The sequence below is a fragment of the Trachurus japonicus genome, chromosome 20 (genome assembly GCF_045865225.1).
Source record: "Trachurus japonicus isolate A0001 chromosome 20, Traja_1.0".
NCBI classification, from domain to species: Eukaryota; Metazoa; Chordata; class Actinopteri; order Carangiformes; family Carangidae; genus Trachurus; species Trachurus japonicus.
In genome coordinates, this window is record NC_140926.1 from 19,798,708 (window position 1) to 19,818,681 (window position 19,974).

Consider the following 19,974-nt stretch of genomic DNA (forward strand, 5'->3'; position numbering starts at 1 on the left):
ATGCCTCCTCCACCCCCAGAGTCATTGGTTCAGGCATGCATACAACTTTAACACAGCCAGTGTTGTGGTGGGAGATGGTGGGAGGGGGGCTGGTAGGTAGTGGTAGTGGTGGAGGAGCATCAGAGGAAAATGACTCCATATGCTTCCACTATGCAGCATTCTCTTTCATCTGTGGTGTGAGCGTAGAAGGAAAAAAAAAAGAGGGGTGTGCAAAAAAAAAATCACAGCGTCAGATGAGGCAGCAGCCCTGCCCTGCGACAAGACTCGTGTGAAGGGGCACGATGACCAGCCCTGGAGACAGTTGCATAACAAATACTGCAATCATCTTTGGAAAAACACTGTAGCTGTTCCATCTCTTCACTTGTTGTGAGTGGCTAAAATAAAGCAGTAACATTTTTCCAATGGCTGCCTGAGCCTATGTATTTACACACAAGTGTGTTACTTTTGGATGCATAATTTGAATATGATAAATATAATAACTATTATTATCATTATTATTATTATTATTATTATTATTATTATTATCATTGGCGTTTTATTGTTATTGCTACCATTGTTATTATTAATCTTATTATTATTATGGTTCTTGGGTGGGCGGGGGGAACCAGTGAGCTCATCCTCCCCAAGCTCTCCACAGGTGATTGGTGGCATTCACCCTCCAATCACAATCCGCCTGCAAAGTGGCTTGGTGGTCAGTTTGGATCTTTTTTTTTTTTTTTTTTTTTTGTCGAAGTAACCTTAGCGAACTATTCAAGTTTCTCGTCAGCGACAGGATATCACTTTCTCTACCCCAGCCATTGTTTCCGGCGACCTGTCGCAGAGAGTTCACCCGCTCTTTGAATAATTTGCCCAAAAGATAAAATTGAAAACGTTTTTTTCCCCTTCCTCTGAGGCGTCCTAAAGGGAGCTAACCAGCGTTAGCATAGCGCTAGCATGACAACCAGAAGAAGAACTGCCATCCTCCTCCTCCTCCTCCCCAGTGGCTTCGCTAGCAGCAGGTAAGTTGCAACTCCAGCTCAGGCGAGTTTTTTCCGGTTTGTTGTCTCTGTGGGAATCGAAAGTGACGGGTTTTAAAGGCGGACAAGTTAGTTCCGAGTTGAAATGAAACTGTTGGCAGTGTGTCTGCCTGCTGGTAAATGGCGCAGGGTCAGGGTAACTGGGCTAAGCTAACGTTAGCAGCCTGTCAGCTAGCCTCCGTGTCGCTGCTCCTCGCCTCAGACAGCTGTGTGTGGTCTTTGAGCTCCAGCTCATTATAGCCCCCTTTAAAAAGAAAGGAAAAAAAGCTGCTACTATGTAATCGGTTTCGTATCGATGCGTGCTTGTCGTCCACATTTGCTAAAGATGATTTCTGACTGTCTTTCTCTGCCGTGTCCTGCTCTATTTACCCCCCTCTGCTCTACCATATATGGGTTTACTTTGCACTAATGTGTAGTGTACTCCTAGATGTTGTGGGAACAAAACTTGTTCAGTCTGATTTAACAGTCCAAAGGCAATCGCGTCCAATATGAATCATTCTGTCATGTGAATCAAAAAAAAAAAAGAGCAATGTGAACTTGTGATTGCTACCGTGGGTGTGTGTGTGTTGTAGATAATTATCAAATCTTGTTCCAGATTTACTCCCTGAAGATCCCTCATATTTCACTTTATGAGTGTAATTAATGTCCAATAGAGAAGAAAATACAGACAGCAACAAGATATGCTGAGATATGGCTAATCTCTGGGGGCGATAAATCACATTAACCATGTATTATGAACAGATGAATGATGTTTGCTTTATATTACCCTGTCTTTCTTGCCACTCTGTGTCTCACAGGCCTCCATTATGGGCTGCAGATGTGCACCCGGTGCTCCCAAATGGATGATGATTATCATGTCAGCCCACCACATCTGGATCATCCACTCATTCCCACAGGAATCTTCTCCTGCTACTACAGGTTATTTGCATTTCTTATTCTACTTCCATACGATGTTAAAAGATGAATTATTTATGTATTGAGGTTCTGTAATGGATATCCACCTACTCATCCTACAAATGCCTGAGTGAGCACCCATTCCTTCTTTATTCCAACATTGCGATCATTATTGGTATTCAGATCAGTATATGATTTCAAAACTTCTTATTACCATGCCAAACTTTGCAGAGGAGTCTTAAGACTGACTGTTCAGATAGATTTATTTGGTTCTCTTATTCTTGTTGCCCTGTTCATGAATAGTGTTTACAAACCAAGATTGTTGGTAGAGGCAAAGATTATGATGAGAAACATCATACTCTGATATGATAAGGAGGAAGTTTGTCTTAAGTAAGATTTTATATAGTTTCTATATTGATTCCTGCTAGATACATTTTCCATCCAAAGCAGTAATGAACCTGTCATAGTACATACCTTGCACTGTTACAGCTTAATGGGGCCCAGTGTTGATGGTAAGGCCTCCTCATGTATCATACTTAAAGACTACAAGTATGCTCTTTTTTCAGGCTATTGTTGATTTTGGATCAAACATATACAGTAAAATGTCCAGCAGTGCATGGCTCCAATTTTAAGGATAGGCTCACTGTTTAATAAAGTGTCATCTGATTATCTGTGCCCTCAGCTATTCAGAAATTATCCTTTATTTGTTATTTGAATGAACTGTCCATCGCAATAGTTGTAGCCGTGTGATTTTAAAAAAAAAATCAAGTTGTCGAACATCATCAATGGAGAAAGGCAAAATGTGTCTTGTCTAGACAGTGGATCAATCCTCGATAACATTGTAGTAAATAAGCAATGTGCAGACGGACCCCTCAGGATTTTCTTTTTGCTCATTAACGAAGCGTTTGGGCAACAGCAGAAGAAGACTGTGGAGTTCAACATCTGACAGTTAATGATCAAGAAGATGAGGCTACACTGGGATGAAGAGACTCTCAATCACAACAAGTGACGGTGGACAAATTAAACAATGCTGTTTGTTACAGTGTATCTTTATTTCTATTGGCAAGGTACAATCCATGGATCTATACTACTATACTACTACTTGTTTATTCTGGGGTGATTATAAACAATTATTCTAACACATAGTGTACTAGTTATTGGTAGTGGTATTGGTATGTTTTTTTTTCTCATGAACAAAAAATAATAATGTAAAGAGCATCAGTAATTTTCGAACTGAATGGCTTTATTCTTGTTTAAGAGGTTAATTCATGTGAAGTATGAGTCAGTTTCAGCATTTCAGATATCTTTTATCACATTTTTTTTAATCAGTTTCTTTATTGTAGGTCTCGAGGAATAACTAAAAGCTCAAATTTTACTTCCTCATATCTCTTATAAAGAAATAAATTAATATATATTCACTATTTTTTATATTTACTATGCAAACATTTTATTATCTGATAATCACAGTTTGTCTTGTGAAGAACAAGAAATAACAGCACAGTGGCTGGAGTGTTATCCCATTTTCTCCACTTGTGTTTGTGGCAGTTTTTATGACTGGAACATACAGGTACATCAGGAATAGTTAAGAAGTAATTGCAGAAGTAGTGTGTTGATGTTTGTACCACAGGGTGGCGATATTTGCAAAACAATAGGACCTAATTGGGAGAGCGTGTATCTCTCTCTCTTTTTTTTTTTGGTTGCACATTAATTTTTTAATAGAGGACAAAAGTTTGAAATTTCGTTTGACCTTGCAAGGTCAGAAAACAATCCCCGACACCCTGCCTCTGAGTACTGATCGCGTTTCATCCAGACATATCTGGCTACTAAGTGCTGTAGTGCTGCGGCAGACAGACATCCACTTTTATTTATTTTTTATCCATTTATTTATTTATTTATTACACGGAGAATAAATGTGTTTTCGTACGTCATCATCCGCCTGGCGTATTACAGGATAAGAACATCCCGAGCCTGGGAAGTTTACGTCCCTTCATCAGCATCCAGCATCTCGCCCCCACCATCAGTACACACCACCCCGCCTCCTCCTCCTCCCCCCGTACCCCAAGGGTCTCGCGAGCGCGCACGCGTGCGAAACTGCGTGGGAATGGCTGTTTGTGTGATCGAGGGGGTTGGGCCGCTCGGAGCGAGCTGAGAGCTGCATGAGTTTGTAATGTCCGCCATGTTGGCCATGGCGTATTGAACCGGGGAGGAACAGCGGAGCCTACGAGGAAAAGAGACCGACAGAGAGCGACCGAGACCCGGGCCTGCCCGGCTCTGTTCGCGCTGCTACGGACCCAAGCCTGCCCTCAATCGACCGGCTGACTCCCAGAGACCGTCACAGATTCATCCATGAGAACTCGAGGCAGACCTGCTGTTATTCCTAGCAGACCGTGTAGATTTATGCTGCATCTTTTAATATAAAAAATGAGTAAATTGTCGTTTCGGGCACGGGCGCTGGATGCTAGTAAGCCTCTACCCGTCTTCCGCTGCGAGGATTTGCCTGACCTGCACGAATATGCCTCAATCAACCGGGCAGTGCCGCAGATGCCGACTGGGATGGAAAAAGAGGAGGAATCGGTATGTTTTTTATTGCTGGCCGACTGGTGTTGGATCACTTTAGAAGTGTTTTTGTATCGAGGGGCGCCACTATGTTGCCTGCGCAAGCTTGTGCAAAATGGCCGCCATATCTGCTTTTTAGTGCACACGACGGCTCTCGACGAATACGAAAAATAACGACCCCGTTTCACCACATGTGCCATTATTAGGGTTTTACGCTTCGATATTTTATTCGCGAGCCGTGTTGTGTCCATTCGTTTCACTTGAAATCGCGCCCGAAAGCACAAAGGAGTCACGTGACTTTTATCTGTTCCACCATTTTGTTGACTTTCTCTCTGGTGAAGGCGAGCGGGGATAGGCCTCGGACGTGGTGCACTTACCGCGAACGACTGCCAGGGGGAGACACTGAGCTCCCTCCGCCGCCTCCTCCTCCTCCTCCCTCTCTTTCAGCCGGGTTTGACAGCGAGGTTGTTGCGTGTTGACAGCTTCGGCTCTGCCATGTGTGCTGCACTTGGCGTCTCCTGTTTGGCGGAGCAGGGGGAAGAATACCATGCAGATCCAGCCCTGTGTTTAATCATAACATTTATCTGCATGGTTGCACAGGGACGTAGGTTTATAATGTGTTTTTGACATGCATGGTATGGCGACACTAGCGTTGTGTCACAGGCGGCTTCATTCAGCTTTTTGTGTAAGATGTCTGGTTTGGATTCCCTGCTGTTTCCGTATTATGTGTTTTTTTTAATGTATCTATGTAAAGTTATAGGAGATACTAAACTTTATTAACAATGTGTCTGCAGGCAGCACACACTGTGACGGCAGAGTGTGTTTCTTAAAGTGTGTGACTCCAAGAAACAGTTTAGTGAATATAGTTTGTAATGTTAAAACTGTATAAAAAAGTAAATGTAAAAAACTTTTTTTGGACAATGGTGTGGCTGCCAAATATTGATCTTAGCTTGTTGGTTGTTTGTATGCGGATCCATTTAAGTTTATTTAGGCATTAGTTGATGTTGTTTATACCACTCACGTTGGAATTGCTTCTAAATATGGAAATGATTTGCTTTGTGCTTGGACCACGGTGTGACAGGTTGGGTAAAGATTATATTGCATTTGAAATCTCACTGTCACTGTGTTCAGTTCACACTCATTCATACAGTAAAATAGACTGTCTCATTGACAGTTTGTACCTCAGCTGCTTCAATGGCTGCTTAAGCTGATTGTTATTGCTAGTTGTTTATTATGTATTCATGGCCAGTGTAATATCTGGTATTTACTACCTCCGCTGCTGAATTGCTCTCCGTCACTTTATCAGGAGGAGAGCCCCCCCCCCCCCCCTTGTGCCGCCGAGTTGCCTCAGCAGACACAAACATAGGGGAAGCACAGACAACGGCCCGCAAAGTCAGCAGAAATCCCAACCCCCACCCCTGCCAGCCTCCCCCCCTACGTACTGTACACATGCACACAACGGCATTACATAACAGAGTGACAGAAGAGATAAAGAGGACAGTTTTACTACAAGGCTGTGCATGGCTTAGCTCCCTGACCCACATCCTGTCCGGCAACAATGGAGCGTCGCTGCGCTGAGAATTATGTAGATTAAAGAAGCGAGTACGCACGCTCTGCATCTGCGAGGCTCTAGTATTGATCGCATTAACATTCATACATAAGGATGCTTTTCCTTTTTTATTTTTATTTTTTTTAACCCACCATATCTTCTGGCGCTGCATAAGGGTTGGCATTAGGAAGAATACATCTGGTGTGGGCAATTATGTGAATGTGTGGCTGGTGGAACCTCTTTTTGGCTGTTTTGAATCATAGAATAAGTGCCTCTGTGCGTCTGCCTTATCAGCATTCATGGTGTGAAGCCCAACTGAAAGAAATAACCTCTAAAAGCGTAATTTGTATGCTGCCATCAGTTGCAGAGGAAATGGAAATGTGCTGCTACATTCATTAATAATCTGTTGTACACAGCATAAAACAATTCACCTGCTTTGCTTCACTGTAGCCAACTTATATCGAAGTTTATGTAGAATAACTACACAGTGAATAGTAGGAACACTTTATCCAACAGGCTAATCAGGGATTCAGCGATAATTGCATTTGCAGAGTTATGCGGAGATTGTTTAACTCTTAACTTGCTTGATGACGATGGATTGGAATGTTGGAAACGCACAAGAAGATATAAACTCAATTTCTCAGAAGTCTGTGGATGCATGTCTAGGAAAAATGAGTTCCAGTAGAGATCAGAAAAAGCGAACAGGTAAAGTGAGAGTATTTATGACAGGCCCAGATTCTTCCAAACGCATACAAACAACTTTTGAGGTGGAAATGGTGTTAAAAATGTATCAGTTAAAGCACCCTGAATTATACAAGCAGCTCAGTGCCCACAGTGAAGAGAACTTCCCCCAGTGAACGCATGAGGTTTGAATTAAAGGAACACACCCTCATTACAGCTTCACAGCTCGTGGACCAACAGCGGTGCTGCGTGTTTTTGCTGTTTGGATGATGTCATTTTTTTTAGTTTTTTGTGTTTATTAGGAGCCCGTTTGAATCTCCTCTGAATTATTGATGTTGCAGTAAAATTAAATCACATCTTCCCTCTGAGTTTGTTGGATGTGAAGGAATGCAGCGCCAGCTCGCGGTGTTTGCTCCGGCTGCTCGTTAGTGTGATTGCGTGCACTGCAGTGATTTGTGGCTTTTTTTTTTTGTTTTTTGTTAAGACGCCGTGTGCGTATGCCTCGACGCCGTCTGCGTGTGCAGACCGCCATCCTCCAGACTTCCTCTGGCCAGCATGAGCTGAAAACACCTGCCGAAGGCCGCACGTTGGTCGCCATGGCAACCTTTATTGGAGTCATCTATTTTTTCTCAGGAACATTTAATGGAAGGGACGTGTGTTGCTGTGAAAAATAGATTTTCATTAGCCTCTCCTTTATCTGCATCTGCGGCCACACGGCTGAAGGCAGCACTGCTTCTGTGCAGTCTACACAGTCCCAGAGCGTTTAATGGAGAACGGGCAACTGAATGGGAGGTTCGATATTTGTGATTTGGGCATGAGTCGTTAAGAACTACTTTGTAATCAAAGGGCTTTAGCATGTGTGCACACTGACTGTGTATCCATCAAATATCCTTGAACCTTTGGCCTTTATTTATTTATTTTTTTTGGTCAGAAAGAACTCAGCACAGATAAATTTAAAAAAGAATCAGGCCTTTCCAAATGAATGTTTTTATAAGTCAATTTAAATTCAGATTAAAACAGGTTGTGGCCGTAGGTCCTAGAGTAACCCAGTTCACTCGTTCCCATGTGCCATTCACAAAACCCTTTATCCCCCAGTTCCTTCACAGAGGAAATCCCAGGCTGTGAATGGTAGTTGCGAGGATCACAGCTGCGAAAGACGAGGATATCTTAAGGTCAGAGGCAGCTCAGGGAGGCCTGCCGCAATCTGCTACGCCGATATCCTGGCCGAAAGTGAGCAAAGGCATGTCTGGCCCGGGCTTCAGGTTTAATTGGTTCCATATGCACCGCTCCGTCTGCGGGGGGGGGGGTTCCTTAACTCTCTGCGCTCAGGGTTCGTCGGCGTGTCAGACAGCGGGTCACAGAGGGGGCTTTGACTCGACTCCGACCGAGTCGGCTAACTGCTGGTTCACCGAGTTTACACGAGGTCACGTCATACCGGAGCAGCGCTTCCTTGATGAAGCAGGAGTCTGTCCTTGTGTTTGTCATCATCACTGTTGTAGCTGCTCAGCACCCAACCGTGACAGGTGGCTGCTGCCGGCTGCCGAGTAATGGTGCATACAGCATTTAAGGATGTTTGGAGGAAGCGGAGAAAGCACTGGTCTGGGTGTATGGCTCGCTCTGGTTTCCACACACAGACAGAAATTGAAGTTAGGTAAACTGGAAAGAGAGAGAGTGACTGGTTGTTTTAAGACTGTGCAGTGATAATGAGAGGCAGAGTGGTCAATATTTCGGTCTATACATGCCATTAGAACACAATAAGAAAGTCTCTACCATCATAAAGACATTTTATTAAACTGCTTTCCCCCCTGTCTGCTAGTAATCATCGGTCAAAGCTGGAAGTTCACTCAAAATAAAACTCATTTCCCTGTGTTCTCAGCTGTCAAAACTGCTATTAAACAGAGAAGTGAGGGAATTCAAAGTATGCTTGTGTTGCAAAACATTTTTATATATAATTTGCAAAGTCTCAGAGGGTGAAGAAACACAGCCGTTGCAAGTTTCATGCCAACATTTCAGGCTGTTTTCACACCTAAAGTTTAGGCTATGTGCTCTGGCCCGATTCAGTTGATGAGTTGGTAAACTTGTATCATTTTCCTGCTGGTTAACTTTGCTTTCCACACAGAAAAACTCAAGTCAACCAAAAATGCATTATTACAAACCACACGAGAACATTCACTCCGGCCGGAGCAGCCGACTACACACAGACTGTTAGGGGAAGCTCATATCTGTGAGTTCACCTGTTCGCTGCAGTTGGATCGAGTTCAGAAATCTTTTCACACCAAAGAGTTTTGTCGGAGCCCAGACGGAGACCACCTCTGTGAACGGGTCTCGGTGCAATTGTTTTGGGTCCACACCTGAGCGCCATTACTGTTTTCACACCTGCTCCAACGAATCATAACAAGGTGGGAAATAAACCAGGGTTTAGTTGATCAGACATTAAAAAAAAAAAAAAAAAGTGCAGGTCTGACAGCAACCTTCATGCAAGCCGAGCTGGAGGTAGTTAAATGTACGATCGCAGGAATACGAGTGGCTGATTTTCAGGCGGTCGGGGTATTTGTGGGCAGCAAACCACACTGTGCAAAAATATTTGACAAGTTTGGCCAGGCAGTCTGCACACACTGCAACAATCGTAGCCAAGTAACAGCACTCTTTTTCTTTCTTTTTTTTGTGATTTGCATGCATGTACACGCCAAATTCAGTTGTGTCTGGAGTAACGAGCCAACTTAAATTGCTAACGAGTGATGTGTGAATACGTGGCATTTTATTACATGTGTATGTTTACATTTCACATTTATCTTAGAGGCATTAACCAAAGCAGTGTTGCGTTTCATGAGGCCGGTGAATCCTCCCAGACGAATGCCGCCGCTTCGCCCCCAAAGATCCCTGGAAGACGGGTTCATCGCGGCCCAGCTGAGACAATACGCCGCCCTCTTTGTGTGTGTTTGGTTGTAGAGAAAGTACAACACTAGGCTTGTTGATGAGCTTACCAGGGGCAGATGGTTCAGCTCTGGACACATGCTGCGTCCTTTCATGCCAGCTCACAGCACCGATACGGTTCTCCTGTTACTGCACGCAGAGCTCCTCATGGCTTTGGATTATACTTAAGGCCCTGGCCACTTAAAAACTCCCACACGAATGCCTGACGTGTCAAAGAAATTAGAATATTTTTCCGGCGGTGAGAAATTAGTCGTGCGCGTATACGGTTTCGGCGATCGGTGCGTTCTGCCAGCCACGGTCGATATGTCATTGAACGCTGACCCGTGTCTCAAAAATCCACCCAAGAAACAGTTGTTGTGGGAATAATGTGTAAAATGAGTAGGAGCGCTGTTAGAGTACTTCTTAGGGAAAGATTGGCCTCAGTCAGTTTGACTGGATTGGCCATCTGTTGCATCAACCACTGAGAATAGGCCTGTAAAGATTGTGCAGCAGCGCAGATTGAGCATACAGGCTCCGGCGTCTTTGCAGACGGCCTTGCCGGGGCCTGAGAGCAGCTCTGTGCTTACATTCTCACCAGTCAGCCAATACTGAAGATGTTTATGAAGGCCTGTCAGTCATGTGGTACTTAGACAAGCAAGTATGCGTCATAGCAAAAGAGATGAATACAAAAAATATAGCATTTTTGAGGTGACTGCTTCGCATTACATAATGAGAAAACATTCTGTGCCGGCAGAGTTCAAGAGTCAAACTGTCTGGCTCATTTGCCAACGTCTTCGCTGCCGCTGCCAAGTCAGCGAAGGTTTCACCAGCAGATCTATTGCAGGAGAAACTTGCAGGTATTTCATCTTATGATCCCACGTTTCTGAAAACTTTTAAGGACAGGATTTTTCTCTCCAATTAGCTTCCTGGAGCGGAAAGATACTGCAAATGAAAACAATGAGTCACCATTGTGATAGTGGGGTTACCTGTGCATGGGCAGAAAAAAACACAGTCTTTGCCAAGGAAGTGCACGCTTTGAAGTGCAAGCTTCGCCGACTGAAGCTCATCTCTCTGTGCTTGCTGTGGATTGACACGTCACTACACTTGACAGTACTCTGTTTAATACCACCAAATCCTATACCCTCCCTCAACTTGATGACTCATTCCTCTGAGATACAGCACCCACCGAGAACTGCGGTGGTGTATATATAGACATAACATACCATGACAAATAGCGTGTTCTTCCAAGGCTACACAAACGATTAGAGATGAGGTCGAAAAACAAGCGCTAAAAAAAACAAAAAAAAAACAGGAAACACTGGAAGATAATCAGTAAAAGGAATTAAAAAGAATTTAGGATGATCTATGACTGGCAGCCATATCCTGTTTTGAAATGATGTGTTTTTAACTGATGTGTCTTGCATTGATTTTAATTGGCTGGTTTAAATTCTCCCTTATATGGTTGTGGATTATGACTGAGAATGTAAAAATCAAAAAAAAGGTAGTGCATTTACATTTTGAGTTTGTTTTGTTTTGTATGTGTTTCTTATAAAGCTTCTGCAACATTCTATGCAGACAAAATAAGCCTGGATTGTAATCTCTCCTAATATTAGATGCCATTGTCCTGCAATTGTGGCGAGGCTTGTGCGGACTGACCTCAGGATCCTGCTCTACAAACCTCATTCAGTAACCCATAAGCACGGTTAAGTCCTGTACTCTAATGCGGGTTATCTGCGCTATCTGTTTGGTTTGTGACTGGCAGTCGTCTCTGACAGAGGCTGGCTTCCTGTCTATGTGGGAAAATAATGAACAGCTCATTAAACCCATAAAGAAAAGAGCAGTAGTTTTCCACCAGCTCAATTAGTTCTGCTCGTCTTTTATTCCTCCGCTATACACACCAGCATTCCTCGTTGTCGGTGCGTGTCCGTGTAATAAAGTGATAGTTTTTACGTCTGCCGGTGTGTGCTGATATTCACTTTGCCTCGCTTGTTTGCCCGTCTCTTTGGGAGTGGAAAAAAAAAAAGATGAGTAAGAACTAAGTCAAGAAAGGAATTTCTGGAGAAAGTCTGCACAAAATCCCTCAAACTGCACACCGACTGTTCTTTTCTTTTTTAACAGCTGCTTTCTTTTGTTTCTTCTCTCCTCCAGGAGCACCATCTCCAGCGGGCCATCTCGGCGCAGCAGGTGTACGGCGAGAAGCGGGACAACATGGTTATTCCCGTCCCCGAGGCAGAGTGCAACATCACGCACTACGAGTCCCTCTACCCCGGGGAGTTCAAGATGCCAAAGCAGCTTATTCACATACAGCGTGAGTAGCGGGGCGGCTCGCAAAACGGGATTATCCTCTTAGCTGCGTTAGTGGTCGGCGCGCACGTGGGGATGTTGTTGCTGTTTGGATGCGCCGGGCGTGTCTGATGGGTTCAGCAGGGTTTAGGCTGCTGATTGAGAGATTTGTGTGTGTAAGTTTGTGGAGCAGTTCACTCCATTTGTGGGTATCGGCTCATTAAAAGTGGCTGCTAAGTAAGCTAATACTACTTTTAAGAGGAAGTGTCCTTGATATTTTTCGCTGAGCTTTGCAGGGTCACATGTGAAAGGGACATTTGTCTGTCTCTCATGAGACATTGTGCAATATTGTGGTTGATGTCCACAGAGGCTCTCTGTGACATCACAGATGTCCCATCTGAAGTAGCTGAGCAGTCCTCACATAAATACAAGCTAGGTCACTGGAGGAGAAAGACAATATAGTTGTACTGGCTGTTTACACTGTGTAGAACTGAATCTGCGTCATTGAAATTAAAAAAGTGCCATGTGTGCCTTCTAGTATTATCTTCAAATTTCACACTTCCCTCTTTGCAAATATTTTACACACACCCAAATACACTGTTGCCAGCATCAGGTCAACTGAGTGGTGAAAGCAGTTACAGTCTGCTAAGTGTGTGTTGTGTGTTGTGTGACCACTGCAGTGTTTTCCACAGAATTAGATTGTCTTATTGCTGGTAGCTGTCTAACTGAATTACAACATGATTATATATTTAACCTTATATAAGTTGATGCTGTATATAAGGTGCTGTAAGTGTTATAATTAGATAATTGAATATGATACAGCTCACCTCCTGCATCGATTCCTGGCCGGCTGCTGTTCTCCTCCTCTTCTTCTTGCTCTCCTCCATCTTTCTCTTCATTAGCTGCAGCTATCCCTTCCTGACCCTCCTCTTGCTGCTTCAGCTGCCACAGCTGCAGCGGCTCAAGCCGGGAAATATTCAAAACAAATTAATTGGACGGCTAAACGCGCTGGTCGGACCGCTCGGCTTTCCCACAAGTTTGCATTTTGTCAACTTTCAGTTTTGCCATTTGCACCTCCTCTGGACGGGGGGCAGGAAGAAACCAGTGTAATGCCACAAGTAAATGAGTGCATTGGAAATGATGGGAAATAAGTTCCTCCATCTGAGAAGAATGGCATTCAAGAAACCCACAGGTTGCAATAGAAAAAGTATTACTGCTGCATAGGGATGTATATCGTTAGGATTTTATCGATACCGATACTCCTTATCGGTGCCTATATTTATTGGCACTCTTATCGATACTACCACATATAATTTAGTGTAAAAGATAAATATTTTAAAATATTTTTTTATGTTACCACAAGGGGGGTAACCTGCCTTTTAAATCATTAGCAAGTCAACAGTGAACATGTGCTGTGTGAGGTAGTATGTCAAACAAATTAGCAGGCAGCACACCATCCATACAGCCTTAAAGGCTTCAACAGAACAGAAGCTATGTGTTAGTTAGGACTAGGCTACCTGCAGTGAGAGGGATTAAGCGGCTGTACATCTACTGTCATCATGATAAAATAGGATCTCCTTCTATGGTTCTTGATGAATGTTTAGCTTTTTTACTCTTAAAGTTTTCTTGCTCTGACTCACAGTTAACGTCAGCTCAGGTGATCTGCAGGTTGTTTCGCTTCACTGCTCTGACGCTGCGTGTGTGTGTACAGCGCTGATGCATACATATACACACTGTAACTGTAACGCTACATCTACAGGAGCCTAGTAGTCCATGTTCTTCACGCCATAGATGAGCCAACATATGAGATGTGTTACCACAGAATAAACGACACGAGCAGCTCAATGTTTCCACAGTCTGAGTTTTCTCCTCCTGTTTCTTACCGTTGTATCATCCACACTGCTCCTCACAACAGCAGACATGATGCTGCTGGAGCCTCCTCTGTCTCCTCACTGTCCTGCTGCTCTACTGGACACTCAATCCTCCGCCTCTGACACAAATGAAAGTACTTTGCTGACGACCCGAGACAGGCGAATGGACCAGGCCGGACTCATCTCATGAACCACTCCACACGTTCACCGTCACTTTAGTTGCCACTTCTAGTTGCTCCACTTCCACTCATTTCCTCCCTCTTTTCCAACTTTCACATTATCCTTCTTCCCTTTAGCTTTAGCTGCTGTAGCTCAAACAGACTATACACACACAACAGGAGGCAGTGTGTCAGAGGGCAGACTGCAACCTGTCACAACCTGCAACACACTATTTTGGCGTGTGCTGCAGTGTGCTGATGCACTGTTTGAGATCACTGCAGCAGATACTTTTCCCATAATCATCCAGATCTGCTTTTCTATTGTCTAACAGTGTAAATATGGGGCAGTGAGAGGCACTGCCACATACCATCCCAACTACTTGAGGTTTTGGAAGGTTAATGTGTTGATTATAGCATCACTCTGACAGCGACCGTGCAGTAAACCTACTTTTTTTTGGTTCCCCCTCATCCAGGGTCACAGTAGCTGATGGATTATAACAGACAGCCACTTTCCTCATTTTAGCAGACTAATATGTTATTGTCTGGAGAATCCCCAGGCCATTTCTGGAGCTTGTGGCCAGACTGACTGGTAGGGCAAAAAAAAAAAAAAAAGAGTCGCAGGCAATATTTATGAGCAAGTGGCTGGTGACGTTCCCAGCCTGGGTGCTGGTGTTTGTCCTCCAGCGCTGCTTTATTGAGTTGGTGAAGGCACAGAACCAAACACAAGCACAGCGCTTTGTCATGATAAAATGGTGTGTTTATTTTTGGGCCAGCATTTGGCAGCAGTTGTCTGAAGTTAAAGACTTGAACATTTTATACCCTGTGGCTAATGTTTATTGACTCTGCTTGAAATGCGCTGCTGCCAAACACAAATGACTCCATGACACGGCATTATGTCTCCTAATGACATATTTTCACCTTGTCCGACATCTGCCTTAGAATTCACATAAAATAAGTTTGTCTGGCGGAAGGTAAACTTGAATATGAAAAACATCTTGATGATTTGATACTAAATCGTTGTGTTCTTCTTGCACTTTGCAATTAGATCTAATGGTGTTTACAGAAGAGAGCTTTTGTTTAGGGTCTGTCTCTCTTTTAACCAACTCTTCTCCATCTCACAGCTTTCAGTTTGGATACGGAGCAGCCAGACTACGACCTAGATTCCGAGGATGAAACGTTTGTGAATAAGCTGAGGAAGAAGATGGAAATCACCGCCCTGCAGTTTGAAGAAATGATAGACCGGCTGGAGAAAGGCAGCGGGCAGCAGGTATTTGTCTACCTGTGTGTGTGTGGGAAATGACTAGTTGTCACGGTATTTGCACAAACACATTACTGTCTGCGCCTTAACACAGGCAGTGAATAAGCCCACAGAGGCAGATCGTGCTTGACTGCACCAAGTAAAGCCGCTCACTCTGTTTTAGTTATTCAAGAGGGGGTCATTGACTTTAGTCCTTGGGTTCTGAAATAGTTACCAACACGATCTGCATTTCCAAGTGTGCTTCGATCTCTTATACAAGAAGGAAGATGCTCAAATTACAACTGACAACTAAAATGCTTTGTTTTAACAAGACCAGCTTGTTTGCACCTAGTTTCATTCTGTTATGTCGTTGTTATACGTATGAAAATGTGAATATCTGGACTGACTTGGTCGCTCCTCTGCAGCTCGTGAGTCTGCAGGAAGCCAAACTGCTGCTGAAAGAGGACGACGAGCTGATCAAGGAGGTGTTCGACTACTGGAGCCGCAAGAGGAAAACCTGCAAGGGCGGCTGCCTCATCCCCAACGTCAAGCAGGAGAAGAGGGACGGCTCGAGCACCAGCGACCCCTACGTGGCCTTCCGCCGGCGAACGGAGAAGATGCAGACCAGAAAGGTAGGAGGCCGCCGCCCCGAAGAATGAGTCAGACGACGAGACGAACGGAAGAAGTCATGTCATGCTTCTGTATGACTGTTGGGGCAAATTATGGTGTCTCTGTCTACTAGTTGGAGACGTGGCCTTTATCCGAAAGGGCAGAGGTGTTTCTTTTTTTAACCAGTGGCTGCGTAGTTACTTGGCAAAGAGCACTACCTCTGATCTCTGATGTACTTGAGGGTGGGAGCAGATAAAAACTCATTTATAGTCAAGTATCACACAGCAGGGATCTCATATAGCTGTGATGCTGTTCTTCTGTAATGGATGTAGCTGTAATGTGTCGGTAGACCCTGTTAACCTAAAAGCAGAGGTTTCAGGAGCTAAATATCTGGATTAAGTTTCAGTATAAGTGGAAACTGTTGTTGCCAGTGTGCATCTTGAGTCACCAACGCTCCGTTTTCAGAACCGAAAGAATGACGAGGCGTCGTACGAGAAGATGCTGAAGCTGCGCAGGGACCTGAGCCGAGCCGTCACCATCCTGGAGATGATCAAGAGGCGGGAGAAGAGCAAGAGGGAACTGCTGCATCTCACGCTGGAGATCGTGGAGAAGAGGTAAGACAAGACCAGCCTGTGGATGTTGTGGTTGTCTGCATGGCATCATGCACCTTGTTAGAGCAACTAGCTGCTATCCGGGGGATTTTTTTCCCTCCTCTTCAGGATTTAAAACGCAGCCGTACAAGGAAATGCTTCATTTGTCTGATTGGACGACAGATGTTCATGAACAGATTTATTTGGATAATATCCTGTTTTGCAGCTGTGCCCTGGTTCTGTCTCTCCAGGAGTCATTGGTGAACACTTTCTGATGAGGTTTAAAAAAAACAAACCACTACATGTTTACCCCCCTCAAGTTGAGACGGTCACAATGTCAGGCCTTTACCACAAGTGGTGCATCTTGGACAGCTTATGTGGTTAACCTTGGTGTTTGATAAGGGTTTTGTTTACTTGTCAAGTTGAAAATCCCAAGCAGAGGTCATTAGGACACTTGTCTGCAGGATGGATGGTATCAAACAGTCAACCAAGTATTCTCCTGTAGAGTCAGGCTTCGCTGCTCGTGTTAATTGAGGCCACAGTTATGTGCACTGTTTTGCATGCATTATCAATTTAAACTTCACCCTGTTTATTCAGTAGCGTCAAGAGCAAATTAGCTCATTGACTCCTTTGTGGCTGTAGCAGTTTTCCTTTTTTCTCCCCACTCTGTCAGGCAGTACATTGGACTATATGTTTCTTATTTTGTTTATTAAATGTATTTATTTATTTTTATCTCCCGAGCTCCGCTCTGAATCGAGCTCTTTTTTTTTCCTCCCTCAGCGGAGCCTTTGCGATCCATCTAAACATGACAAGCGAATGGAATGAATTTCCTCTGAAAGTAGCTGTCAGTGTGAGCTTAAATTGGACCCTTCTCCTTGAAGTGCTTTTGATTTATAGTGACATTTCAATTTCCTCTTGTTATCCCGGCCCTGGTTTCTGCCGGCGCATCACCGCCACTGTTCACTCCCCGATCGGACCACTCCACGCTCACTAGATAGCTTCTCCAGCCCACTACATAAGATTACGCCAGCGTAGAGTGACCCAGGTGTACTGCGTGGGGGCGCGTGTGTGTAGTCTCACAGGAGTGTGTCTTGGGCTGTATGGTGTTGCCGTTCGGGGCGTTAATGATCTACCATGTTGTTGGTACAGATTGTAGTATTATAGGTTTCTGTATACTTCATCCTTTTCTGTGAATGTTGATAATGTAGGCAAGGCAAAGCATCTTTATTTATATAGCGCATTTCATCCCAAGGCAACTCAATGTGCTTTGCATCAAGACAAAACATTTAAAAAGAACAGCATAAAAACATTTAATGTGGACATTTGCCTCGGTTTTCCACTCACTAACACCATTCATCTGTGTGCCCGTCAGGAACGTGATGCCAGACTTTGGCAGCGAGGTGATGGCAGAGGCTCTGGCGCAGCGGGCTCTGGTGAAGCCCGTCTACACCATCCCCATCATTCCCCTGTCCAGCAGCAACCAGTACAGACACCAGGACCACTTGGACATGAAGGACTACAAGAAGGTGAGGCCATATGCGTATTCACACACACACGTACACAACACAATGGCTTCCCCGCTAACAACGTCAGGAGCGGGCGCGGAAAATGATTTCCGGCCCTATTCAGCGCGACGAAGAGCGTGGGCGTCGGAACAGAACATCCACAGGAGAAGAACGGGGGAATGTTATCGACTTTGCGTTTGTCCTTCACCAAGTCAGCTCACACACCGCTGATGAATGAAACGCAGAGCCGCACACTCAACACTCACTCAAATGAGATCTTGGCATTTTCATTGTTGAAAGGTGGACTGTTTTTAAATGGCAACTAGGTATGACTTATTGAAAATCATTGACATGCTGAGAGAATATTACTGCATTTTTTAAATGGAAAAATGAATTTGAAAACATTCTCTCAAGGCAAAACTTTTTTTTCCCCTATAAAATGGAATGGCTATATTAAAGGAAATGATGCAGTAATGCCTACACACATTGTTTCAGCGTTCCCTGTAATCAGAGTTGTGTCATCGAAGGGTGCGGGTACTTTATGTTCTGAAACCTTTGATATAAAGCTGAGCTTATAGAAGTAGTTCATTATTTTGAACTCTGCGTCACCTCTTCCCATTATAACTTCATTAGCTCCAGTGTCCAACAGCCCTACTCCTCCTCTGCAGGGAGGCGACTGCCCCCCGCCCCCTGCTCTTCCTCTACCAGCTGGTTGACTTTTCCCTTTTGTTTACAGACACCCAATTTTTGGTTTAACTCTGCCCCCCTCCCTCCTCCTCCCTCCCCTCATCACTCTAAACCTCATTTCTTCCGTTGATTTGACACAGCGGTTCTTCACCGTGGAGTCCCTGCCTCTCTGTTTGCTTTGTCCCCCACGTCCAAGCGCTGAATAGGAACTGACTAATCCTAGTGTGGTTGGAGTCTGTTCAGACAGGGAGGGGTCGTCCCACTGGGGAAGTTGGTGGGTGAAGGAGGAGGGGGGGGCAGCCATCTGGCCAGGCAGCGGCATCTGGCACGTGCTGCCATCTGCATATCAATGCCTCTTTTTACTCACTGTTGTTTCTGCACACGCTCTCGGTGCACAGAGCACCAACACCAGGCCACAGCCACCAGGGTTTTTCTTTGCACTCTGTCGAAATGCCTTCTCACTCACGCCGCCTCTTTCCCTCCCATCCTCACAGCCGGAGAAGACGGAGGCCGTACGAACCAAAAGGAAATATGAAAAGAAACCCAAGATCCCTCCTCTGTCAGCAACTCAACATTCGGGGCCCTCGGTGTTCAATCCCAAGGACCTCAACCAGTATGACTTCCCCAGTTCAGACGAAGAACCGTTCTCACAGGTAACACCGTTCTGCTCCAGATGAATGGGAACGATTCCTCTTCTGTTATGACGCGGATTTAATACAATTGTCACGCATACTAATATTAGAAATTGGGGCTTAGAGCATGAAAGCTAAAAGTGGTACACTAATGGTATCATGTTTCTAAAAGAACACGGTCTCCCGTCCTGAGCTCTTCGTTTACCCAAGTTGTTTGTATTGTGCAGATCCATTCAGGTTCCTCAGAGGCAGAAGAGGAGAATGACCCAGATGGCTGCTACGCGTTCAGGAGGAAGGCCGGCTGTCAGTACTACGCTGTGAGTGCCCTCCTGTGACTCTCCCTGCTTCTATTTATAGTGTTCACAGCAGGTTGACCAGTCTGGCTCCCCCGGCTGCACAGCCCCCCCACACACTGCTGGATACAACAATGTCTTTTCTTTTATTTGATCTTAATTTAACATCTAATGCTCTCTCCCTCTCTCCCTCCCTCTCCTGTTCTCTCTCCTCCTCCTCATCGTCCTTCAGTCTCGTCCAGACCAGAGTGGCAACTGGCCCTGGGTAAGCCCGTCAGAGGGCGGGCTCGGCGACACACGCTTCCGCTACTGTCTGACCTCGCTCAACATGCCACGGCGCTGCATAGGTTTGGCGCGGCGCCGCACAGGCAGAGGGGGCAGGTGAGTTTTCTTTTTTTTGGTTTCCTCACCACTTGCTGAGATTTGATCAGCGACTCTTAGATTCTCCTGCAGGTGCACAGCCAACATGGCCATGAATTACTTCCAGGTCACATCAATAA

The 19,974-nt window shown here is 44.8% G+C and overlaps 1 protein-coding gene across 3 annotated transcripts in view; it reads left to right on the forward strand.

The window, feature by feature from the left end:
• Window positions 1-664: 664 nt before the first annotated feature.
• LOC146966816 (enhancer of polycomb homolog 1-like) overlaps window positions 665-19,974 on the forward strand; it is a 31,273-nt gene continuing 11,963 nt past the window's right edge. The window contains exons 1-10 of one of the 3 annotated variants that reach the window (XM_085763089.1): window positions 665-998; window positions 1,814-1,934; window positions 11,758-11,917; window positions 15,043-15,188; window positions 15,584-15,790; window positions 16,233-16,381; window positions 17,730-17,883; window positions 19,044-19,202; window positions 19,409-19,498; window positions 19,707-19,855. In XM_085763089.1, the coding sequence (XP_085619215.1) occupies window positions 11,818-11,917; window positions 15,043-15,188; window positions 15,584-15,790; window positions 16,233-16,381; window positions 17,730-17,883; window positions 19,044-19,202; window positions 19,409-19,498; window positions 19,707-19,855 (1,154 nt within the window). In that variant the 5' untranslated portion in view covers window positions 665-998; window positions 1,814-1,934; window positions 11,758-11,817. Of the gene's footprint in view, window positions 999-1,813; window positions 1,935-3,937; window positions 4,485-11,757; window positions 11,918-15,042; window positions 15,189-15,583; window positions 15,791-16,232; window positions 16,382-17,729; window positions 17,884-19,043; window positions 19,203-19,408; window positions 19,499-19,706; window positions 19,856-19,974 lie in introns of those variants that run through there. The other 2 variants (XM_085763088.1, XM_085763090.1) reach the window with 2 other exon arrangements.